This window comes from Citrus clementina, unplaced genomic scaffold (assembly GCF_000493195.1).
Source record: "Citrus clementina cultivar Clemenules unplaced genomic scaffold, Citrus_clementina_v1.0 scaffold_3, whole genome shotgun sequence".
NCBI classification, from domain to species: domain Eukaryota; kingdom Viridiplantae; phylum Streptophyta; class Magnoliopsida; order Sapindales; family Rutaceae; genus Citrus; species Citrus x clementina.
In genome coordinates this window covers 34058729-34085282 of record NW_006262339.1, presented here as the reverse complement: position 1 = coordinate 34085282, position 26554 = coordinate 34058729, and the positions used below count along the sequence as shown (strand labels likewise).

At 35.7% G+C, this 26554-nt stretch overlaps 1 protein-coding gene and 2 non-coding genes across 3 annotated transcripts; 1 reads left to right on the top strand and 2 right to left on the bottom strand.

Annotated features, from left to right (window-relative positions):
* Positions 1–8714: 8714 nt before the first annotated feature.
* LOC112100466 lies at positions 8715–8818 on the top strand. The gene has a single exon (XR_002906837.1). It is a non-coding gene; the product is annotated as a small nucleolar RNA R71 (small nucleolar RNA).
* Positions 8819–12584: 3766 nt separating this feature from the next.
* LOC112100583 lies at positions 12585–12726 on the bottom strand. Its single transcript, XR_002906951.1, has one exon. It is a non-coding gene; the product is annotated as a small nucleolar RNA Z247 (small nucleolar RNA).
* A 1920-nt stretch (positions 12727–14646) lies between these two features.
* On the bottom strand, positions 14647–16813 carry LOC18047386 (cytochrome P450 71A1). Its single transcript, XM_024187428.1, has 3 exons — positions 15909–16813; positions 15373–15448; positions 14647–15264 (listed from the first exon to the last, which is right to left on the bottom strand). Exons 1-3 carry the CDS (start codon positions 16811–16813, stop codon positions 14647–14649), a joined length of 1599 nt encoding a protein of 532 aa, XP_024043196.1.
* Between the last annotated feature and the right edge of the window lie 9741 nt (positions 16814–26554).

Here is a 26554-nt window from a genome sequence, read left to right as displayed (position 1 = left end):
GATTTTTTTTAAAAATTTAGAAACACTCGTGTTTATTCAATCAGATTAATGATAGCAATCAAATAAAAGTATAAGCATTATCTCCAGTCTAAAGCAACATCACACTCACATCAACCATCCACATGAATTAGCCCAGTAGACTTTGTTATATCTACTTTCAAGAATGACATGTCAAACCCCAAAATCTCACTGGAAGTAGTGACACTCTCACAAATAAATTAAACCCACTAAAAATAGTCACTCCAATGAATGGTAATTGAGAGAGAAAATAATAAAGAAGTGATATCACATGCTCTCACCAAGATGAAATAAATATGCCCTCAGCTTAGAAATAATACGATCTCAAGTCAAACAAAAATGCTAGTTAACCCACTTTATTTATCTTTTTTTATTATTATTATGCATCACTTCATCTTTTTAGCCCATATAACTAGCTTCTACTTCAAACTATAGTTCCCTAAAATCAAGAAGGACTTTTATTAGGACGTAACGTAGGCTAGGGACATGGCTAACAAAGAAGGGAAATAAGGAAAACAAAGTGTATGTTTGAAAAAAGTGCGGAGAATTTTTTTTTTTTTGAAATTGCAAGGTAGATTTCACTTATTATTTTTATTTTTATTCTTTTGAAACAACAACTTTTTTTTTCTTCTTTTTTTTTTAGCATAACTTCACTGAACAAAATAATTATTTACATTTTTCTCAAACATAAATAGGTGATGGAACTTATAAGACATCGGGTAATACTCCAAATCGGAGTGGGTCAAGATGATAAGTTGACAAAGAAAATATTTTTTTTTTTTTAAAAAAGGCTCAAAAGGGTTAACTATGGATATTTAATAAAAGGGATGGCTAGAAAGGCTCAAACGGATCAAAAATGGTCTTTCCATCGTCTTTTAGGGCTCTAAATAATCATCTATATCTACTAGTTAGATGGGCCTCCCAATGTAACAACACACATTTTTTTTTATTTTACAATTTTTTTTAAGGGTTAACTCAAAAGCAATTTATAGATCGTGTGTAAAATAATAAACTGCTAAGCTGTATAAAGAGTGGGCAAAAGGGTTATTCTCCAAGAAAAATAATAGGCTCAAAACTCACTTGGTACTTATTATGACATGTTCATTCCTTCAAGCAACTCACATTTGTCTCCGACATCAACATGTAGAGTAGCAAACATAACGTAACATCACTTAAGACCAAAGATAATACAAATACTAAAATTTGAAATTAATCATGTCATCCAATGTTAAAACAAATCACACAAAATATATATATTTTTTTTAAAACAACATTCTACCCCCCAACCTATTCTAAGCATGAAAAGAAAATATGCATGCAGAAATGTGAAAATGATGCATAAAAATTAATTAGAAAAGTTACACTTAAAATGATAGAAAAAGAAAATAATTTTTTTTAAAGAAGATGCGTTTCTAGAGGCACTACACTCCATATTCAGCCATCTTCGACTCAAAAGTTGGAAAATGTATATTTATAGAGGAGAAAATAAAAAAAAGAAGAAAAATAAACATAAAAACAGAATAAAGAAAAAGAAAATGTCTGAATTTTTTTTTTAGTTTTTTAATTTTTTTTAAACGATGAAGATGCGTTTCTAGAGTCACTACACTCCATATTCAGCCATCTTCAACACAAAAAGTTAGCAACAGTTAGTTTCTACAACAAAAAATTAGTAAAAACTTAACCAAAATTCCATAATTGTCGACTATTCCCTCCCCCCAACCAGAACGAAACATTGTCCTCAATGTTTGAAAGGAAAGAAGTAGAGTTTAGAAGACATCACCTGGGTGGTGCAACACAGAAAACAATATTTACAAGCGGAGAGTTAAATCTAATTTGTACTTCTTACTGCGGCTACTGTTACCATCATTATTTGGATGCTCCGACACAAAGGTCCAGGGGTCTGGCTCTGGTCTATAAGCTTGTAACATATCAAGTAGCTCATTAGCAGTGTGAGCACAAATAAAGAGTTTTTCGCATTAGAGGGAATGAAATAGTTTTTTATTGTATGGTTAAGAAATGCGATAAAGCCATCATAAAAGTTATTGACATTTAACAAACCAATGAGTTTCTGGTGGATGTGCAGATGGGCCCAAGATGCTAGTGTGATAAGTGCCTCTAGTGTTGCAAGATCTCCTGGAAGGAAAATAAAAGCATCAGCATGATTAAGCATTTCAGTTATTCTTTCTTGCATACCTGAGACGACTAACTCTTCTCCAGTTGATGAGTCAGACGAACTACCCAAAGGTTTTAGTGCTCTTGGGATGATGCCTAACACTTGGCTGCCTCTGATAAAAGTTGCTTCTGAGACCATTTTTGATAACCCTCGATTACCTCCTCCATACACCAAGTGTAATTTTCTCGCTGCTATGCTGCGACCAAGATCTATGGCTGCCTCAACGAACTCTTTATGTTTGCCACATGTAAATCCAGAAAGCACACAAATGTTCTTGAATTGTCTATTTGGAGTAGCTGCCATTGGGATACTTCTCAAAAAATAATTTGTGAGTGCTTGACAAAAAAAATCACATTTAAGAGTCTTGGTGACAATGGGTCACAGTTGTGTATGAGGTAACATGTCAGTGTCAAATAACGCGTAAAGCACGTGGCTCGCGAGTCAAAAAGGAAACAGTAATAAAATTATTAAGGACAATAATACACACAATAAAACAATAGTGAAATAAAATAACAGTAAAGTGAAAGGATATTTACAAGTAGTTGCGACTGTGGCTCACATCTTCCTCTGGTTTTACGTCCAGAAACGGCTTGAACGCCCTCTATGGGTCGAGGATAGGCTTCCTATCTAGTTTTCTTATAAACTGGCAAACAGGGTCGTTTATAGTCAGATTCCCGAGACTATATCGTGCATGCTTTTTCTGGAATAATGGCCATAACTGGAGAATCGCTCCTTGCACATATCCACTGGGATGCGTTTCAAGAGACAAAAGGATATCATCCAATGACTCCTTATTCAAGCCATCCCTAATGAATTGAATCTTATCTTCCCTGTTATCAGACACCATTCCTAAAGAACATGGGTTTTTATTGCAACTCATTTTGGCACACTTATGACAAGCAACAGAAATTCTTCGAGCTCGTCGTTTTCTTGCATAATTTCCTTTACCACAACCAGGCATGTATGCAATAAATCTTCGAGCTCGTCGTTTTCTTGCATAATTTCCTTTACCACAACCAGGCATGTATGCAATAAATTTTGGAGGTAACTCACCTGCCGATCGTACTTTAGCCTCGATTAATCAACGGATGTCAGCAGGTATGTTATTCCTCATGAGTAATCGCATGCGTTCGGACCGAGCTTTATAGATCTTAAGGAGGGCATTCTGAGGAAGTGAAGGGAATCGCTTGTAAAGTTTCGCTAGAATCTCGTTTCTGTCCATACCTTCGCCTCAGAATATCAGTTATTATGGGAAACTGAAGTAACCGACTTGATTGTCACGGAGTACCGTTATCCGCCACTTCACCGGGGTAACAAACTAAAGCACACAAATAGAAAAACAAATTAAAACACACAAAGAAAATTAAAATCGTCCTCTTATTGAATTTACCTCAAGCTCCAACTGGATGTCGTAAACACTTCTCTCAATGTCTCTAAGTTGGCGTTCTAAACCCTCAACATAGGCTACTAACTCTGGTGGTTGTAGAGCCCAAATGCGTTGTGTTTTACAAAATTGAATCTGCCTTTTGAGATGAGTTTTGACACGTTGAAGTGGTTTAAGAATGTTCAGAAGAAACGGTCTAAGTATGAGACTCATGATTAAAAATGATAAGAGAAAACTTAATGGTAAAATAAACACACTTATGCAAAAACAATTTCAATTAGCAAAAGAATAATAATAAAAAGAAATAAAGAAAAATCAAATCAACGAAAAGAAAAAAAATCAATTCAAATTTGGTGGGTCATTCAAATTTATTTCGGTGTCTTCTTCATGTGGTTGGTATTCTAGATATGGCTTTAATCTTTGATCATTAACTTTAAACGTGACACCGTTCTTTGGGTCCTTAATTTCAATTGCCCCATGTGGAAAAACAGTATGAACAATAAATGGGCCAAACCAACGAGAGCGTAACTTACCTGGGAATAGGTGCAAGCGAGAATTGAATAAAAGCACTTTCTGACCTGGAGTGAACGATTTTCTCATAATTTGCTTATCATGGAAGACTTTCATTCGTTGCTTGTAAATCTTGGCATTTTCATATGCATCATTGCGAATTTCTTCAAGTTCTGCCAGCTGTAATCTTCTTTCTGAGCTGGCTTGCTGCATGTCAAAATTGAATTTCTTGATGGCCCAATACGCACGATGCTCGAGTTCCACAGGTAGGTGGCAAGCTTTTCCATACACTAGCCTGTAGGGTGACATCCCAATCGGGGTTTTGAAAGCCGTTCTATATGCCCATAAGGCATCATCAAGTCTTAATGACCAATCTTTTATGTCCGGCCTCACCGTCTTTTTTAATATGTGCTTTATTTCTCGATTGGAAATCTCAACTTGGCCACTGGTTTGCGGATGATACGGGGTCGCCACTTTGTGTGTGATTGAATACTTTGTCAAAAGAGCCTTGAATGCTTTGTTACAAAAGTGGGCACCACCATCACTGATTATCGCTCGAGGGAATCCAAAGCGTGAAACAATGTTGCTTTTCAAAAATGCTATCACCACCTTGTGATCATTGGTCCTACATGGAATTGCTTCTACCCATTTCGATACGTAGTCAACAGCAACCAATATGTATTGATGGCCAAAAGATGGGGGAAAGGGTCCCATGAAGTCGATACCTCATACGTCAAAAATCTCAACCACTAAAATTGGATTTAGTGGCATCATGTTCCTTCGTGTAATGCTCCACATTCGTTGACACCTATCACATGAAGAACAGAAAGTGTAAGCGTCTCGAAATATAGATGGCCAATAGAAACCACATTGTAAAACTTTAGTCGCTGTTTTCTTAGCACTGAAATGGCCTCCACAAGCTTGTTCATGGCAGAATGAAAGAATATTCTGAATTTCATTTTCTGGGACACATCGTCTAACAATTTAGTCTGTACAATACTTGAACAAATAAGGGTCATCCCAAAAGAAATTCTTTATCTCTGCAAAGAATTTAGCCTTATCTTGCTTGGTCCAATGCTCTGGAAGTTTACCTGTAACAAGATAATTAACTATATCAGCATACCAAGGTAATACTTTCACACTCATTAATTGTTCATCTGGAAATGACTCATTCAATATTAATGGCTCTGTAATTGTGTCAAAATGGAGACGAGAGAGGTGGTCCGCCACAACATTTTCTATCCCTTTCTTATCTTTGAATTCCAAGTCAAATTCCTGCAAAAGTAACACCCAACGAATTAGTCTAGCTTTTGCATCTTTCTTTGTGAGAAGATATTTAAGAGCAGCATGATCTGTGAACACGATTATTTTACAACCAATGAGATAAGGTCGAAATTTCTCTAATGCAAACACTACTGCTAGCATTTCCTTTTTAGTAGTTGAATAGTTCAACTGTGCATCATTCAATGTCATACTAGCATAGTAAATAACATGGGGAATTCGATCAACTCTTTGTCCTAATACTGCTCCTACTGCATAATCAGATGCATCGCACATGAGCTCAAATGGTAAGCTCCAATTTGGGGCTGAATAATGGGTGATGATGTCAACAACTGTTTTAACTTTTCAAATGCCACAAGACATGAATCATTAAAGATAAAAGGTACATCCTTAACAAGTAAATTGCATAAGGGTCTAGATACTTTACTAAAATCTTTAATGAAACGTCTATAGAAACCAGCATGCCCAAGGAAAGATCTTACTTCTCTGACTGTTTTGGGTGGAGGAAGATTAGAAATGAAATCCACATTGGCTTTGTCAACCTCAATACATTTGCTCGAAATGATGTGACCGAGAACAATACCTTGTTTTACCATAAAATGGCAATTCTCCCAATTTAAGACCAAGTTCTTCTCGATACATCTCTGCAGAACTAGTGTTAGATGATGTAAACATTGATCAAACGAATCACCAAAGACAGAAAAGTCATCCATAAAGACTTCAAGGAATCGTTCAACCATATCAGAAAAAATGCTTAACATGCATCGTTGAAATGTAGCAGGTGCATTACATAATCCAAATGGCATTCTCCTATATGCAAATGTGCCAAAAGGGCAAGTGAAAGTAGTTTTCTCCTGATCTTTTGGTGCTATGGGGATCTGATTGTATCCTGAGTAGCCATCTAGAAAGCAATAAAATTCATGGCCTGCTAATCTATCAAGCATTTGATCGATAAATGGTAAAGGAAAATGGTCTTTACGTGTGACAGAATTCAACTTTCTATAATCAATGCATACACGCCATCCTGTAGTTACTCTAGTGGGTATTAATTCATTATCGGCATTGGTAACTACAGTGACTCCTGACTTTTTGGAGACAACTTGCACAGGACTGACCCATGAACTATCAGAAATGGGGTAAATGATACATGCGTCTAATAGCTTAAGGACTTCTGTTCTAACAACTTCTTTCATGTTAGGATTTAACCGACGTTGCATCTCCCTAGTAGTTTTAGTATTTTCGTCAAGGTGAATGTAATGCATGCAGTCTACTGGATTTATACCTTTTATGTCTGCTATGGTCCATCCTAATGCTCCTTTGTGCTCTTTTAAAACATCCAACAACTTACCTTTTTGTTCGTTATTTAGAGATGATGAGATGATTACCGGTAGAGTAATTTCTTCTCCCAAAAACACATATTCCAAAGTGTTGGGCAATGGTTTGAGCTCGAGTTTCGGTGGTGATTCTGATGATGGAATGAGTTGCTTCTCTGATGGTGCTAGTTGCTCAACTCTTGACTTCCATTTATTAGTGTCCATAAATGGTTCTGAGTCAAGTAGGGCGTTGACCTCATCGACCGATCTGTCAATATCAAAATCCAAACCAAAGTGAGTTAAACATGTTTGTAAAGGATCATCATTAAGGTTTGAAACAAAAGTATTATCAACTAATGCTTCTATTAAATCCACATCAACAATTCCATCATCTGCATTGTGAGGTTGTTTGGCAATGTTGAAGATGTTCAGCTCCATAGTCATGTTGCCGAAGGACAACTGTATATTTCCAATCCTGCATTGAATGTGAGCATCCGCAATTGCCAAGAAAGGTCGGCCTAGAATAATGGGGATGTGCTTCCTTGAATCCTGTATTAATTGAGTGTCAATTACAATGAAATCAACAGGAAAATAAAACTTGTCTACCTGGATAAGCACGTCCTCCACAATGCCACAAGGTATTTTTGTGGACCGATCTGCAAGCTGTAACACCACTAGAGTTGTGTGTAATTCTCCAAGTCCAAGTTTAACGAATACTGAATAAGGCAACAAATTTACACTAGCTCCTAAATCCAACAAAGCATTCTCAATTGTGTGGTTCCCTATACTACATGAGATAGTGGGGGAGCCTGGGTTTTTGCATTTTAAAGGAATTTTATGTTGGAGTATAGAACTAACATTTTCTGTTAAAAATGCCTTCTTTTGAACATGCATATTTCTTTTTTTAGTACAAAGGTCTTTAAGAAACTTGACATAAGATGGAACTTACTTAATAGCATCAAGTAAAGGGATGTTAACACTTACCTGTTTGAAGATTTCGAGAATCTCACCTGTAGATTTTTCCTTCTTTCCTTTAGCTAACCTCTGAGGAAATGGAGCCTTGGGAACATATTCTTGTGGGTTGGTTTCTTTTTTCTCCTCTGGTGATGAGTCCTCAACATTCACAGGTACAATTTGATTTTCTTTTGTCACCGGCATCTCCACTTTGTTGTCGACTTCTTTTCCTTTTCGCAAGGTCATGACTGCTTTGACCTCTCCATGCTGCTGTGGTGAACTGGTACTTGCTTCATGCACTCCTTTAGGATTAGGCACTGGTTGACTTGGAAATTTGCCTTTCTCAACAGTCATTGCCATGGTCTGAACTGAAGAAGCAAGTTGTCCCACCATCTTCTCGAGGCTTGAAACTAATTGGGCTTGTGAGTTGCAGCCCGCTCTCAATTCATTTCGTAGTCCATCAATGGTGCGGTTCTGTTGCTCAATCGTGGAGTGAGTAACATTCATGAAATTATGGAATACATCCTCCCATGGTCTGGGTTGAGAGTGGTTTTGGTTCTGATTGTATGGTCTGAATGGTGGCTGAGAGGCTTGAGGATTTTGAGGAATTGGTGGAGGTGGAGTTGCTGGTCCATTCTGTTGGAATCCTTGAGACCATGAAAAATTTGGGTGATCTCTCCATCCAGGGTTATATGTGTTGGAGTATGGGTTGTAATTCGATGGTTTTCTCATTACACCTATGGCATTGGCTTGATCTGAGTATGAGTCATGGTCATGTGGCTCTGTTGATTTAGCAGTCGATAACGATGCTATTTGTCGAGAGAGACCTTCAATTATCGCTTTGACTTCTTTAATTTCTAAACTTGACTCGCCAATGTGAACCTCATTTACTCCCTTAATCCTTCTAGTATTCATGAGTGATCGAATTCGTTGTTGGGAATTATCCGCTTGTCGCTGGAAGAATTTCCAAATCTCTGATGCACTTTTTGACATTAGCTCTCCTCCACTTGTTGCCATTAGCCATTCTTGCACATTCGGCAATAATCCCTCCAAAAAGTATTGGCATTGGTGCCATTTCTCGTACCCATGATGTGGACACTTTAAGAGTAGCCCATTGAATCGCTCCCATGTTTCGAAAAACTGCTCGTCATCTCTCTGGGTAAACTCTGAGATTTCCCTGCGAATAGCGTTGGTTTTATGCACTGGGAAATATTTATTCAAAAATTTCGTTACCATTTGTTCCCATGATGAAATGCTATTAGCAGGTAAAGTATTTAACCATGAACGAGCTCTATCTTTTAAAGAAAATGGGAATAGTCTAAATTTAACATTATCGTCTGAAAAATTTTCATATTTAAAAGTTTGACAAATGGCATGAAAATCATTCAGATGATTATATGGGTCCTCATTTTCTAAGCCATGGAATGTGGGGAGACAATTTAGCACACTAGGTTTTAGTTCAAAGCTCCTAGCAGCTACATTTGGGTATCTTATGCATGATGTGCTCAAATTAGCTAAGGGACTAAAATAGTCCTTAAATGGCCTCTCCTGTGGTTGCAAATCCATTTTATTTTTAATTTGTTTGTGTGTGCGAAGTGTTTTCTCAAGTTCAAGGTCTATAGGTTCAAGATTAGGTAATAATGACCTACGACCATGCATGCAAAACAAATAAAATAAAAATAAAGATGGGAACAAAACAAATAAAAATAAAGAAAAGGGAGAAATTACGATACTAACCTTATTGCGCTATTACAACCTTTCTATAAAAATACACAAAAATAAATACGTGAAATAAATTAACTAAAAATTAAATTAATTAAAAAAAATTACAAAGAAAAATAAATTGAAAATTAAATCGCATAATTTTAAAGAAAAGAAATACTAACCTTTAAATGTAGATTCACTTTTTTTTTTCTTTTTTTTTAATTAAAAAAAATACAAGAAAACAAATAAAAGAAATTATTCAAAAAAAAATTAATTCTATGAATTAAAATTACTTACCTCCCCGGCAACGACGCCAAAAACTTGTTGTGCAAATTTTAATGTACTCGCAAGTGCACGAATCTATTGTAGTATAGATCAATGGTGACGAGTGTCGATCCCACGAGGAGGTGGATTTTAATTATATAGAATTAATTTTGTAAATGGGTGATTGGATTTGTGGTGGAAATGATTTGGAATATGCTAAAACTTAAATTAAAATGGCGAGAATAAATTCTAAAATTGGAATTGAAATGGCAAGAATAAATTGAAGAGAAATCTATTGAAATGACGTACTTGGATATCTGGATCCGTATCAACATGCATCATGGGCTAAATAATTCGTATTAATGCCAATTAAATCATGAGGGGGGAATCCACACCTCATGAACCACGCTCTAATCAATATGGTGCTAAGGGCTTATCGTGCCAAATAATAATAACCCTGTACTAGAGGGCCGGTGAAACCAAGGCGGTACTAGACAAGATTAGTATTATTTATCGACGAGAAGTCAAAACATCCACAAAAATTAGAGGGGAAGAGAAAATAAATTTACCGAATAAAGCCCATGACACATGTTGAGACTTCACCTTCAACCCAAGCTTGAAAGAAAATTAGCCACTCATAATTGAACTAGGGGCAAAATAGGAATTTATTAAAATACGAAGAAAATACAAGATGGAGAAGGAATTACAGAAAATGGATCCCAAAAATGGATTCAAAGATATCAAATTAGGGGGGGAAGGCTCCCTTTTTATAGATACATGGAGTAAATTATAGCCATCGGATTAAAAACAGTTTGGACGCTCAGGATTGCGCCACGTCATCAGTCAACGGTTTGACCACGCGAATGAACAGTAACACGGTTTGACCCGGATGAACAGTAACGCGGTTTGGTTGAAAATAATCCTATGTGATGCATGTACCGTACGCAAGATTTTTCGTCCACTGATATGCTGCCACGTCACCATCAACAGTATATAAGAATTTTAGCCCAACAGGATCGTGACACCTCATCAGTCAATGCCACATCATCGGTCAATGCCACATCATCGTCCGTCTATGTGAATAGTACCGTACATGTGAACAATGTTATTTTTCCTTTTATACTCCTCCTAGGATTTTCGACCGTCCTGAGTTCATAAGTGATGTCCGTTTTGCTATCTGATCTCTCGTTTATTGTGAAATGACTATGATGCCCCTAAAATACATAAAATACTTAATTAAAATAAAACAAACGGAATTAAATCAAAAGAAGGTTAAATTCATAAAAGTAAAGGTGTTAGTAAGACTTGAAATGTAAAATGACGGTTTTCTCCTTTATAAATATGCATTTTCTAACACTCAACACACAGCTGCAGAAGAAGTGAAACAAATCTGGAACAGTGCAGATGTTGTAGCCATTACTATAGCAACTGTTGATGTAGTAATCTTGAAGCATTGACAGAAAAGATTTCGCGTGAGATACTTTGCAGATTGTGATTTGGATTTTCTAATTTGGAAGATGCGCGCCCTAAACTTCTGTTTACCCTAATTTTCAGTTATAAAAAAGCACACAAGTAAAGGAGAAAAAAGAGTGGCCGTCAACCAAAAACGAAAACTGAAAAGATACAAGAGAAAAAGATAATAAAATATAGAAACTAAGGGCTGCAACAAGCAGAATTTGTGGAGATCAATCAGGAAACTTAGTCTTTCTTATTCTTCTATTGTTTTCTTATTTATTTTTTAATCATGAAGATTATTTAATGGCTAAAACTCTTTTGTTTATTTTACTTTTGCAAGATCATGAAATAATTTAATGGTAGTTGAGTGATAGATAATCTTAATGGTTGACAATCTTAATGGTTGACAATCTTAATGGTTTCTTGACTGAATTTATATGTTGTTGCATGTTTGCTATAGCATTTTGTTTTGGTAAAGCTTATTCTATTCATTATTTCGGCTGACCACCCATTTAATAATATAAGCTAGGAAAGAGCCACAAAAGGGTCTATCTTAGTAGAACATATTAGAGTAATACTTGGTTTTAGATTGAGTTTCCTGAGTTGAGTTTCATTTGATTTCAAAAGGGTCATGCTTAGTCTAAAATTAGTGATGAACTAAATATAGAGATTCACCTTGTAAGGTAAATAGAACCTAAGCGTGTAATGCTATATCTTATGTTGGCATAACAATTGGTCACTGTTAGGTTACATAGGGATATAAGACATCCAACAAGCGACAATTGAGGATACATAAGGATTCTGCCTAGTGCTGTAGTAGATGTTGCAGTAACTGCACCTAAAATTGCAAGAAATAGTGAAAACAATTAAGAGAGTTTAATCACTCAACTACTTTATTCCTATTGATTTTATCCTTGTGTGAGACATGAGAGTTTGCTTTCCTGCATTTTATTTTAATTAATTAGTTTATTAGTTTAATTGTTCCTTCTATTTTCAATCAAGGCAAAATTGCACTGTTGAGATTGTTGTAGCAAATCTAATAACATCAATCCCTATAGAGATGATCTTGAATACTTATCATTATATTACTTGTTGTGTATACTTGCACATTGACATTAATTGCATAGGAAAAAGTTACAACATATGTCTTGTTCTCATGCAGATTTGACAAGTTGGCTTAGAGGGATTCCATTGAGATTTTGAGTTTCTAGGTGCTTTTCCATTGTTAAAACCACCACTACCAACACTGGTGTTCCAATTTCCTTCTCCTACTTGATTATCTCCTTGAAAACCTCTAAACTGAGAGAATTGGATCCAAAAGCATTACCAGTAAAGCTAGAGCTTGTATATCCTCCTTTATATCCATTATTATAAAAGTTTCCATTATTAACATAACCAGAGGTGTAGCCATAACTACCAGCACTTTTGTTTCCTTTTTTGGGTCCTCTATTCTATGCAAAATTAACTTTAAAATTCTGTTTCACATCCATATTAACAAGCATTAGAGATTGTTGTTTAATTCTAGCTTCTTAAGTCAAAAGCATTGCATAAGCCTCATTAACATTCATTTTGCCAGCACTTACTTGTCCAGTAATGTAAGTAGCTACTGAGTTATAATCTAATCCTAAGCCAGAGAGTATATGCAAAATCAAATCGTCATTACTCATTGCACTTTCTGCTGCAGCCATATAATCAGCTATGGTTTTCATTTTGATGAAATAATCAATTATTTTCATATCATCTTTCCTAGTGGAATTCACCATGTACCTCAGATTTAGGAGTCTAGATTTTGATTGTGATCCAAATTGAACTTCAATAGCTTTCTACACTTTGAGTGATGTTTCTAGATTAAACCCAATACTAATGATGCCTTCACTCATTGAAGAGAGCAAACCAACAGAACAACACTTGCTCCTGTGATCTCTGTGTTACATAATCTAGATTCTCCATAGATCTAGCATTAGCACCAATTCCTTAAGTGATGTGAGTAGGAGGAGGATTAATTGTTTCATCAATGAGCTTCTCTAGTTTGTTACCACGTATTGATGTAAGAACCTGTGGTCACCAAATCAAATAATTTGATTGATCTATCTTAATAGGTGTATTAAAGGTAAATGAAACATTTGTTGAGTTAGCTGCAGCATTAGGAACTTGATTGGAAGAAGATGCAAGATTCATAGAGGCCATTGTTGACTCTGATACCAAGTTGAAAGAATCAATTTTAGTGTTTGGGAACCAAGAAAATTAATAAGAAGCAAAGAAAATGAAACTGAATCTGAAAACTTATTTTTCACATTCATTCAAACTAAAGAAAAATATGTAGACATGAGCTATTTATATACAATGTTCAGCTGTAGCTAATAACTATAACTAACTTCACTTAATTGCAACAAATGACAACTAATTAAGTTAACTATCACGTGCACAAGTAGTCAGGTAACTACCAGGTGCCAGTTGGCAGCTCATTTTGTCAACTCGTAACAGTATGCAATAGCTGCTGCAATCCCCTGCTTTGTAGCCACTGTAATCCTCTGCTTTGTTGACTATGCTGCATGTGTGTGCTCCCTTAACAACAATGGGCTGTAGATTTCTGATGTGTCCGTGAAATGCTTCAGCAACTGCTTCATCAAGACTGATTGCAGAGCCATTTCGAGTTGGAATTTTACAATAATCTTCAATCGGGGTTCGTTATTCAATTCTGAACTCTGTCAAACCTTTTAATTAATTGCTTTGCCGTTATTAATTATTTTAGTTGTCATTGATCTCCAACTAACCCAATTGATGTACTAATATTTTTGTCAACATATATAAATTATAATTTGTTTTCTTCACCATGCCAGCTAGCTTTCTAATTAGTAGTTCTTTAGTAGTTATAAACTAACACCTTACCGATTCATTGGCGTTATTATTTTTTTACTAAATTCCACATGTTTAAAGCAATTTTCCTCATTAATAACGTCATCTTGAGAAACTTAAAAATGAATTTAATCTCCCATGAAGTTGATTCATAATATTAATTATTATTTACTAGCATTTGTCGACCTATGGAAAATGTCCATGAACTTTGTCCTTTACTCTGAACTAAACTATCACGTGAAAGATTCCTTGACGACCTAGAGATTTGTTAAGCCCTTTTTTTCATAATTTTTAACGCTTGCGCTGCACGATTGCTAATCACTGCGCTCCAAGAAGATGATAAAATATGAAGCAAAAAAGAACGGTTAAAGGAGGTGGAAGAAGCAGAAGCAGAGGTCCCCCAAGCCATCTTTAAAGTCTTAACCCAAAATCAGTCCCAAAAAAAGGCCAAAATTTATGTCATGGAAATAGGCATTTCCACTCATAATACAAATTTATATGAGTTTCGAAGACTCATTTGGCATATGGGCACTTTCATTCATGAATATCAAGATTTATTTCTTATTTATATTTTCATTTATGAACTACCAATCATATGATTGCATCTGTTTGGATAAAAGGTATAGATTAGGAGAGTATCATAATTTGAAACAGAAATCATGGAAAAATAAATCACTAAATAACAACGAATACAATACATAATTACCATGTACATTTTGCTAGACAGATCAAGATTAAGGGTAAGGGGAGTAAAGTGTTGGCACAAGATGAAGGGCTAATTTCTTATGAACCGCTAACCCACTAACTTCAATCATGTCCAAATTCTCCAAAACTTCACCACGAGGCAATTTCCAATCAAACCAGTACAATAGATTGGCGATCACATACTCAATAGCAGCCAATGCAAATGATATCCCTGGGCATCCTCTTCTTCCAGCACCAAAGGGGATGAATTGGAAGTTTTGGCCGTTCAAATCCACTGTGTTATTTACAAACCTGTCTGGCAAGAAATCCTCTGGATTGTCCCAAACTTGAGGATCCCTTTGGATTGCCCATGCATTTACAAACACTCTAGTTTTTGCAGGAATATCATAGCCTCTCCATTTGAGATTCGTAGCTGTTTCTCGAGGAACCAGAAGAGGAAGTGACGGATGTAATCTCAGAGTTTCTTTAACGACACATTTCAAGTAGTCCATCTTCTCAATATCCTTCATGTGTATTTTTGATTTCCCTTTCATCACACTTCTAATCTCTTCCTGAGCTCTCTTCATACTAGTAGGATTTTTCACTAGCTCTGCCATTGCCCACTCTAATGCTGTCGCAGTAGTATCAGTTCCTCCTACAAACATGTCCTGAGAATTTGAAACATGAAAAAAGCTCTAGTCATGTGTGCGTGAATCGAGAGGTGTATAAAAGACATTGAAAGATCTACTAAATAAGACTAAGAGGGAAGGATAGACCAGTAAAATTGCTTTTAGATTGTCCCGAGTAAGCCCTGCCCCAAGCATGCCATTCTTTCGTAGTTGGAGGATGATACAACCTTGCCCGAGATTAATGACAAGTCAGCATGGGAAACAGAGAAAGAAGCCCAGCTGGTTGAGGAGCACACAAAAGGTCCAGCTCGTATGCGCAGGGCACCAACATACCTCAAAGATTACATTACCTAAGGAATATTCGAGAAGGCACAAAGAGAATGGAAAAGATGGCAGCTGTGATTTTGTTATTTTGTTGTGACTGTTTTTTCTTTGAATCATTCATTTGTTGGTTAGTTACACGTGTAATGTTGAGGGGTAAAAGATATATGTAGAGGGGAACACGTCATAGAAAGGAAGAAAATGGCAAATATTTCTTCTTCTCTCTCTCCGTCTCTCCTGCTATCTCTGTTTCTCCATTAATTTCAATTCTTTTGCTTCTTTTTGCTGGAGTCAGCACTTACTCGAAAAGTGTAAATCTAGGATATAAACTCTGAGTTGCAGAGTTGTATCAGAGGATTATATCCACAAAGTCTTTTTTATCAGATTGGTCGTCATCATCATCATCAATTTCTGATGATACATTGTTCATGTGCTCTTCAATCACCTGATCAAGCATATCCTCTAATGCTCGAGCAGTTGCATTGAGACGACCATTGAGTCCTGAAAGAGCATCTATCCACCCCAAAGATGGAAACACATCTCCTATACAGAATGCTGTAAGCTGCTCTACCAGCGTTCTTGATACCTCACCAAAATTGCTCTTTCCATTTTCTTCTTCAACTCTCCTCCCAAGAGCACAGCGGGAAACTATATTGTTGGTAACAGCTAGTAGCATCTCCGTTAGATTAATAGAGCCTCCGTTGAGGCATAAATTTCGAATTTTATTGACCAAACTTGAAACCTCATCGTCTCTAATATGCTGAAAAGATTGCACTCTTCTCACATTCAAGAGTTGAAGAACACAAATCTTCCGAACTTTTCTCCAGTACTCGCCGTAATTAGCGAACCCGACATCTCGGCATTCATATAGAAGGATGTTAGCAGGTGTGGTTTTGGGCCGGTTCGAGATAACAATGTCATGGGTTTTAATCATTTCACTAGCCAACTCAGCCGATGAAACCACTAGAGTTGGGGAATTGCCAAAGTAAACGAACATCAAAGGGCCGTAACGCTCCGAAAGTGCTTTGAGAGAGCGATGAGGGATAGTTCCCAGAAGCTGGTGAAGGTTGCCAAGAATGGGAAGCTTTGGTGGGGATGTAGGTAATTTGAGATGGTTTCTACTATGTCTGGTGATTTTTAGCAACTGTACAAGTGTGAGCAAGAGAAGAAGAAGAAGAAGAGAAATGGACAAAGGGTGGTTGTAAATTTCTGATGCGTCCATATATGGCTGCAGCAGTTGCTTTATCAGGACTGATAGCAGAGCCATTTCAAGTCGGAGTTTCACAAAGTTCAATGAGGGTTTGCTCTTTGGATTTTCAACTCTATCAAGCTTTTTAATCAAGGAATTAATCGCTCCTAGAGGATGACATGGATTGAATAGACTGACATCAACGTGCCAACTTCTGCAATAGTTGAAATTAAAACACTAGACAAAGTCGATGCTAATTCTGTTACAAGCCTATAAGATCCAATTTAAAGATAATGTTTCCGCAAATTTAATTTGCGCGTCTGTCTGCTCTTTCGTTTTCTTCTGTTTTGGAGCTTTCTTCGGTAGCGATGAAATAGAATAATAAGCATTATTAATAGCTGAAACCTATAATAATCAAGAAAAGAAAAACCAAGATTTTAGTTATTAATTAAAGCAGGAAAAGGACACCCAGAGCACTCAAGTTTGGGAAATACTCATGTACATATCCAAATTTTTAATAAGAAAAACTAAGACTCTCTTTTTACATTTAAAAATAAACAACACTAATTTTATTAAATAATTAGTGTTGTCTATTTTTAAATATCAAGAAAAGTATGAATAGAAGATAGTTGTCTATTGCGCTATTTGTGTATCGTAAATAATTTTGTGAATTTTTATTTATGAAATGACTAAAATTGAATATGAAATTCTAATCTAAATGATTATTTGATTTTGGTGAAAAAAGAAAAAGAAAATTATATTTTAATTATAAATTGATAAAAACCTGATTTACAGTTTTGCCTGAGCCCATAAAGCCCCTGCATGCAAAACCATGTAGAAACCTCAATTAAAATATAATTTTACAAAATAACCACTTTCATCTGATCTTCCCTCAAGTATAATTAATTATAATTGTTCAATTTAACCCTTTCTTTCATCTAATATCAAATCCTAACTTCGCTACTGCTTGCATGGCTTCATATATTGTAATATTGGAGGTTCCAGTGAATTAGAGCTTATGGTCCCCTGTTTTTTTTCTCTTGTAATTAATCCCAATTACAAGAGGCATTAAAATAGCAATAGGCATTTAAATATCAAATGATTATGATGAATATGGCCAACTATTAGGAAAGATCATTTCTCCTCAATAAGATCAGCGAATGCCAAAACTTCTCCTTGATTTACTGCTTGTGTATAGCCATTCCTCTATTTTATTGATTGTAGTTTCCTTTTATAATTTGTAACTCTGTATATATACTTGTGAGAATGCCAATGAAATATGCCGAAAATCTTTTCCATTCACTTTCGATTGCTTCGGCTGTTTACGTGTATCAAGGCAAATCCTACTAGCTCTTTAAACGATCCTTGCATCACTTTCCCTTGCTGAAATCCCTCTACCATCATGACTGAACATAGTACAGCCATTTCCTCCTCTAGCCAGACTAGCCAATTTTTTTGCCAAGTAAACTTGTTGCTCTCAACTCAACACAACTACCTATCAAGCTAACTTCAGAGAACTACCCCTCATGTAAGGCTCAGTTTGATTCCCTTCTCTTTGGTTTGGATTTACTTGGATACATTGAAGGATCAAAGCCATGTCCACCTCCTGAAATATCAGCTAATCGGGGAAAAAAAAATCCAAACCCATACTTCATCCTATGGCAAAGACAAGCCAAACTACTCATCCATGGTATCCTCTCATCTCTTTTTGAACGAGTAATATCAATGGCAATTCATCCAAACAGCTACCGAGGTGTGGACTCGTCTTGCCAAATATTACGCCAATTCGTCTTCCTCACGGGTAACGGAACTAATAGAATTAATAACTCTCTCAAAATCAAGGCACCAAACCTGTTGCTGAATACCTCAGCTTCATTCGTGGCAGAGCTTATGAGCTTGCCATCATTGGTTCACCTGTACACCCTGGCAATCTCATCCTCGATGTTTTAAATGGGTTGGTTCTGAGTCTAAAGTAATTTCTGCTACTGTCAGGGCACGACATGCTGTAATTGGTTTTGAGGAACTCCATGACAAACTTGTAGAATAAGAGTCATTCCTCAAACCAGAAGAACATCGTTCAATGTAATGACTGCCAATGATGCTCAACTCAATCCACGACATGGGCATCAAACAAAAAAAAAGAGTATCACCCAATACCGACATGATCGTCAACGATATGACGATCAAGGCAGTCAAGGCAATAACTCCAACAAAGGCTCCAATTTTGTTTTGTCAATATTATGACAAAAACAATCACAGTGCTCGTGAATGTTACTAATTGAAAATGAAAGCTTGGCTTACCAGTACCACCTACAGCTAATCGTACAACTACAAGTGATGGTCGTGAACCCAATTGGTTACTTGACACTGGCACTTACCAATATGTTACCAATGATATTCAACAGCCTCTCCATTCGATACCCTACGAAGGACCCGACGATACTATAATTGGTGACGGTACAAGTTTGCATATCATACAGACTGGGAGATCAACTCTCACCTCCATTGATAACTCATTTCACTTTCAATGTTTTATATGTCCCCACAATAAAGCAAAATTTAATTTTAGTCTCTTAATATGAAAAAACCAATAATACCTAAATTGAATTTTAGATCAGGATCCTCTCCTGATCTGAGTACTCTTGATCTTTTACAAATCTTGTACCACTTGTGTTTTAGTATTAATGGATGATTAAGATTTAATTATTTTTTTTAAATTTATTAATCACCAATCATATTAATAGAATTTGCACAGATGAAGATCAGATCAGATCAGATCAGGAGAGGATCCTAATCCTTAAATTTTACCAATCTTCTTTTTGTGATAAGAATCTAGTCAGTGAGGCACCTCTGGCTCAAGGGTAGAGTAAGAATGATGAATATGAATGGTCAAGCGCAAGGGAGATCTATCCGGTGCCGAAGAGTGTTACGGTGTGAAGACCACCCGTCATCGTTGGTATGATTGCCTTGGTCACCCGTCATCAAAAGTTTTGAGTCAAATTGTGTCGTCCAATAAACTTCTAGTGGTATCAAGTCAGAATCTGTCCACCTGTCATTTTATGATTCGTGTTGTTGCAATAAAAGTCACAAACTTCCTTTTGGTGTGTCTAGATTAAGAAGTTGATGTTCTTTAGACTTATTGTATATGGATGTTTGGGTTCATCTCCAATTCATTCAATCGATGGTTATTCTTATTATGTCATTTTTGTTGATCGTTATACCAAGTATTCATGGTTATTTCCTATGGCACATAAATATGGTCTTTTTTTCTTTATTTCCTAAATTCATAGTTATTTCCTACGGCACATAAATCTGGTTTTTTACTTTATTTCCTCAATTTAAAGTCATGATTGAGAAATTTTTAAAAACTTCTATAAACACAATTTAGGTCTTGTTCGAAATTGAGGTGCTGTAACTTAAAAAATTATAATTATTGTAGAAAAAAAACTACAACTATGAAATAAAAGTTAATAATATGTAATAAATATAAATTTTAAATAATATTTTTGATAAAATTATTAAATTATATAAGTGAAAAATTATATTAACATTACTTCCAAATTACAACAGTTAGTGTTTATCAAAAACTTTAATGATATATTTTTTAAATTATAATTGTCCAACCTCAATCACAAACGTACCCTTATTCTAATAGTGGTAAGGAATATCAAGGCTTAAAAACAATGTTTGCAGTTGCTAGTATCTAATATCTAATTTCTCACCCATATACCCCACAACATTTTGCTTCCACTGAGGGACCTCATTGTCATGTTGTTGAAACGGGTCTTACCCTTTTACATGAAGTGTCTCTTCCTATCTCCCTTTGGTTCTATGCATTTAATGTTGCGGTACATCTTATCTATAGACTTCCTACATCAATACTTGATAATAAATCACAATTTGAATGTTTGCTTCATTCTCCGCCCAATTATTCCAAGTTGAGAGTTTTCGGGTGTCTTGCTCACCCTTTACTTCGATTTTACAATAATCATAAATTAGAACAATGTTCTAAACCATGTATTTTTTTGGTGTATTCCACTACTCACAATTACTATATTTGCTTTAAACCCACGAATCACAAAATTTATTTTTCCCACCACGTTTATTTTATTGGATTTTACTTTCCATCTTTGCTTCCTTTACATGAACATGACAAAATCAATGACTTTACGCTTACCAAATGAGCTATGATTTCTCCTTCCTTTAAATCTCTCTATCTTGAAAATCCTTCCCCAAATAATCCACCAATTTTGTCGTCACTTAGTCATTCCAATTTGGTCTTTTCATCTACTACTTCAATCCACAATCAATCCCATAATTCAAGAAATGTTATTCCCGCTCTACGTCTACCACCAAATTTGCAACATGATCTTATTTCTCTAAGTTCCCACGATAATCCTCATTAACTCAAAATTCTTATGTTGCTGCCATTACTTCCCCATGCCTTCCTTATCTCAATGTGTCTCTTCTACACTTGTGCTCAATTCTTCCCAAGCACATGTCCCATCCGAGTCAACACCCTCTTTGTCCACCTCACCTTCCAATCATGACATTATATACACTAGCGACAATCCTGGGATTATGGACCTCCCTTTATTAACTTCTTCAAATGATGCATCTCATGTTTCCTCTACATGTGAAAGGGTTTCGAAGTGCGATCCTTCCACTTCTCTATCTCCCTTACCCTAAATATTAATCCCGTTAACACTCACAAGATGATAAAACGTTACAAAAATTATATTTTCAAGCCATCTACCAAATTCTCTTTCATTGCCTCAAAATATCCCCCACTACTGAACCTATCTCAGTCTCTCAAGCCCTACAACACCCAAAAGCCATGTTTGTTGAGTTTAATGCTCTTACTTGTAATGAAACTTGGGAGCTTGTTCCCAGTCAAACTAATTAGAATATCATTTGGTACAAGTGGGTTTTCCGAGTAAAAAAAAAAGCTTGATGGAAGCACAGAACGTTATAAAGCCCAACTGGTTGCAAAAGATTTTAACCAGTGACCCAGTTTTGATTATCATGAGACATTTAGTCTTGTCATTAAATCTACTGCCATTCGTACTGTTGCCGCCATTACTTTTATTTCGTGGTTGCCAAGTTCATCAATTGGATGTTAATAATTTGAAGAAGTTCTTATATCTCAGCATCCGGGCTTTGTTGATTCTTCTCAGTCTCATGTCTGTTGACTTCACCGCTCCCATTATGGTCTCAAGCAGACACTATGCACTTAGTTTCAAGAATTGATGGCCTTTACTACCTTTGTCCTCTCTCTTGGTTTTTTCAGCTCCAAAAGTGATGCCTTTATTTTTATTTATTCCAACGAGAATTTAACTATTTATTTCCTCGTGTATGTTGATGACTCGTTGATTACAGGAAATTCTACACCCTTTATCCACAAGATTATTGATGCCTTCTCTAATCTCTTTTCTGTCAAGGATATTGGTTCTTTCCACCACTTTTTAGGAGTTGAAGTCATTCTCAATAATAATGGCATCCTTTTGTATCAATATAACTACATTGATGCTCAAAAGGTTTAATACGGACGGCATCAAAGAATCTGTCGTTGTATTTGCACTTCTCGCTCAACTTGATATTGCTTACTGTTAGAAAATTGATGGGTGAAGTAGACACAACTAAAGTAAAATTAAGAAATATTTAGATAACAGGATCACACAGGAACACAAGAATTTAAGTGATTCAGTTATTAGTCTATGTCTACGGGCTAAGATAGAAAGAAATATTTTACTAGTAAAAATGACTTATAAGTATTGTAGTATTTTGTTTCACTACTTAAAATCCTAATATATCCAAACTCTCAAATCACTAAAACAAGAGCTTAAAGTTTTGACACTCTCAACTTTTAATTTCCTTTTAAAGAACAGAAAATGAATTAAAGAAGAATTAGATACTGAGGGATGAAATGAAGCCCTCTATTTATAGGCTTCATTTCCTCTTCCTTTTCAATTAAAATAATTCAAATTATGCGGCACCAAATTTGGTGTCACTTTTATTAATCAAAATTTTTGGATTTTGAGCCATTGATTTTAACATTCTCTCACTTGGAGATTTGATTGAGAATCATTCATATCTCCACACCATCCTTTCTCTTTTTTCATTGTCATGTTGCTTACATTTCTGCTAGGCCACATAAGGATCTACTATGTGCAAACTTGATTGGTTTGGTCAAAACATCTGCTAGGTTCCCCTTGGTACGGATTTTCCCCAAATCCCCACTTCCATCTTCCACTACTTCTCGAACGAAGTGGTACTGTAGTCCTATATGTTTTGTCATGGAATAAAAGGCTGGATTTTTTGCAATATGCAAGGCACTTTAACTGTCACAAAATACATGAATTTTCTCTTGTTTGTACCTGAGCTCCTCCAATAACCTTTGCATACAAACAATTTCCTAGCAAGCTTATGTAGCTATCATGTATTCTGCTTCTTTTGTAGATAAAGTCATAACGGTCTGCGGTTTTGAAACCCAACTTACAGCTCCTCTTGCAGGTGTAAATACATAGTCAATAGTGGATTTCCTTTTATCAAAGTCTTCTACAAAATCTAAATTCCCATATCCCCTGATAGTAAACTCTAATCCTCCATAATATAATGCAACATCTAAAGTTCCTCTAATGTATCTCAAAATCCCCTTCACAGTTTTCCAATGCTTTCCACTAGGATTCGTCGTGTATCGATTGACTGCTCCCACTACTTCTGTAATGTCTGATCTAGTGTATATTATAGAAACATTAAACTTTTCATTGCTGATGCATACGATCCTCGAGACATCTTCTTCTTCTCTAATATATTGCTCGGACACATACTTGAGGATAGCTTGAAATTAACAGGAAGTGGAATAGAAATTGGTTTATAATCATGCATGTTAAAGCGCTGCAAGATTCTTTTCAAATAATTCTTTTAAGAAAGCCAAATCTTCTAGTTATCTTTGTCTTAGTAAATTTACATCCTTAAAATCTTGTTTGCTAGTGCCACATGCTTTATTTCAAACTCTCTAGTCAATTGTGCTTTTAATTCATGAACTCAACCTTTAGTGGGGCCTGCTACCAACATCTCATCTACATACAATACCAAAATGATGAAATCATTATCTTCAAACCTCTTGTAATATACACAATGGTCTGAATTGAGTTTGTTATATCCAAGACTGATAATGAAAGAATTAAATCTTTTATACCAACATCTCAACGCATATTTGAGACTGTATAGAGATTTGTTCAATCTACAAATCAAGTTCTCCTTGCTCGTTTAAGCTAAACCTTCTGGTTGAAGCATACAAATTTCTTCGTTAAGTTCTTCAAGAAGAAATGTAGTTTTCACATCTAACTACTCTAGATGTAAGTCAAATGTAGCACATATTGTCAAGACTACTCTGACTGTCATGAGTCGAACCATTAGAAAAAATTTCTCAATAAACTCAATACTTTCTTTCTGATCATATCCTTTCACCACTAATCTTATACAACACCACTCCATCTAGTCATTGCCATCATTTTTTATCTTGGAAACCTATTTGTTTTCAATGGCTTTTCTTCCACGTGGCAATGGTATAAGTTCCATGTCTTATTCTTATGTAGAGTTTCAATTTCTTCCTCCATTGTTGTCATCCACAAAGCAACATCTGGACTGTTTAAAGCTTCATGGAAAGTTAATGGCTCTTCATCGTCTGTTAGAAGACAGCATGCAGCATTGATCTCTATAACATACTTCGAGTGCCACAATGGCGGTCATCTCTTACCAGTTGATCGACAAACTTCTGGAGCCTCAGACTTGACTGATACTTGCTTCTCGTGCTTTGGTACTGCTTCAGAAGAATTTAAATCTCTTTTTTTTGGATTATTTTTCACATATATCGATACAGTCTCTAACTTTTCTTTTATAGTGTTATCATCTCCATCTCTCTTCTGTAGTTGATCTTCTACAAAGATAACATATTTGTTGATGACAATTTTGTGGGCAATGGGATCCCACAGACGATACCCATTTACTCCATCTGCATATATTAAGAAGATACATTTTTTGGATTTTTTATCTAGCTTTGTTTTTTCTTAGGCATTATAAATCATGAACATAGGACATCCAAATGCATGTAAATGAGAGTAATCAGTTGGAATTCATGTCCACATCTCCATTGGTATCTTTAATTTAATTGTTTTAGTTGGCGACCAATTTACGATATAACAGGCAGTTTTGACTGCTTCTGCCCAGAATAAGTTGGGTAGACCAGCAGTACTCAACATAACTCTTATTATTTTTATAAGAGTCTTGTTTATCCGCTCCGCCAGTAGTACTCAATATATGCAACCATGAACTGTCTTTGAATACTTTCTTGCTTACAGAATGCAAAAAAACTCCACCATTATTTGTCCTCAAGCACTTGATCCTTTTCCCGGATTTAGGTTTTATCTACGCTTTGTTTTCCTTGAACACTGGAAATACATATGACTTTTTCTTGATTGGATACACCCAATATCTCCTAAAATAATAATCAATAAAAATCACTAAGTAATTTTTAAAAAAAACAAAAACCTAAGCACACACATGCCACACACGCAAATTACAGATTCACAATGCATACACAAACACAAGTCACAACCCTCATTATACAAAACACATACACAATTACACACCCAATGCCAATGGGGGCCAACGCTTATAGCCTCACAAGTCATAGCCTCACCCTTAAGAAGCAAGAAAACACTCTACAGTCTCCACGCCTGATCTGCTGCGCATCTGGCTGTTCGCGATCTACTACTGCATGTCCGCTTGTCCGCTACTGCACGTCTATGATCTGTTATTGTGCGTCTGTGGCTAGCAATCTGCCACCAAGTGCCACTCTGCTGCTCCAAGCCTCCAACCTAACCCGAGTTTCTTCCCTTTGAGTTTTGACTTTTATGGTTGGTGTGTGATTTCTAATGCTATGGGTATCAATGTGCAAGTGTATACAATAAGTAATATATTGATGAGTATTCATATCCTCTACACAAGGATTAACGTTATCAGATTTGCTACAGTAAACTTAACAGTGCAGTTTTGTTCTAAATTAAATAAGACAATTTACGAAACTAATAAACTAATTAAAATAAAAAATACAATAAATAAAACACAATAAGGAAAATTCTCACGTCAAACACAAGGATATAACCAATAGGAATAGAATAGTTGAGTGAATAAACTCACTTAATGGCATTGACTATTTTTTCAATTACAGTACCGTTGCTACAACATCAACTACAGCACTGGGCAGAATCCCTCATGCATCCTCAGTTATCGCCTGTTAGATATCTTATATCTAATGCAACTTAACAGTGACCAATTATTACGCCAATATTAAATATAATATTAAACATTTTAGGTTTCATTTACCCTACAAGGTGAATCCCTATACCTAGTTCATCACTAATTTTAGATCAAGTATGACCATATTCAAATTAAGATTAACTCAACTTGGGAAACCCAATCTAAAATCAAGTATTGTCTTAATGTGATCCACTAAGTCAAACCTTTTTTAAGATCCTTCTTAGCTAGTAACCACTAAATAGGTGGTCAGCCGAAATAAGGAATTAAAATAAATACAATTAAGACAAAATAATATAGCAAACACAGAGCAACGCATATATATCAATCAATCATCCATCAAGATCGTTTATCACTCAACCACAATAGAATTTATTTCATGATTTGCGATAAAAACAATAAATAAATAGTTCCAGCCATCAAATACATCCCCATAAATAAATAGAAAAGAAGAAAATAATAAGAAGAATTGATTTCCGATTGATCTCTGCTTTTTCC

What these genes read in the sequence shown, in the direction of transcription:
- LOC18047386 (XM_024187428.1), bottom strand. Translation starts at nt 16,813, where the DNA reads ATGGCTCTGCTATCAGTCCTGATAAAGCAACTGCTGCAGCCATATATG. An exon ending in GATAAAAAAGACTTTGTGGA is followed by an intron (nt 15,449 to 15,908) that starts TATAATCCTCTG and finishes CGGGCAAGGTTG; the next exon opens with TATCATCCTCCAACTACGAA. An exon ending in ATCTAAAAGCAATTTTACTG is followed by an intron (nt 15,265 to 15,372) that starts GTCTATCCTTCC and finishes TCAAATTCTCAG; the next exon opens with GACATGTTTGTAGGAGGAAC.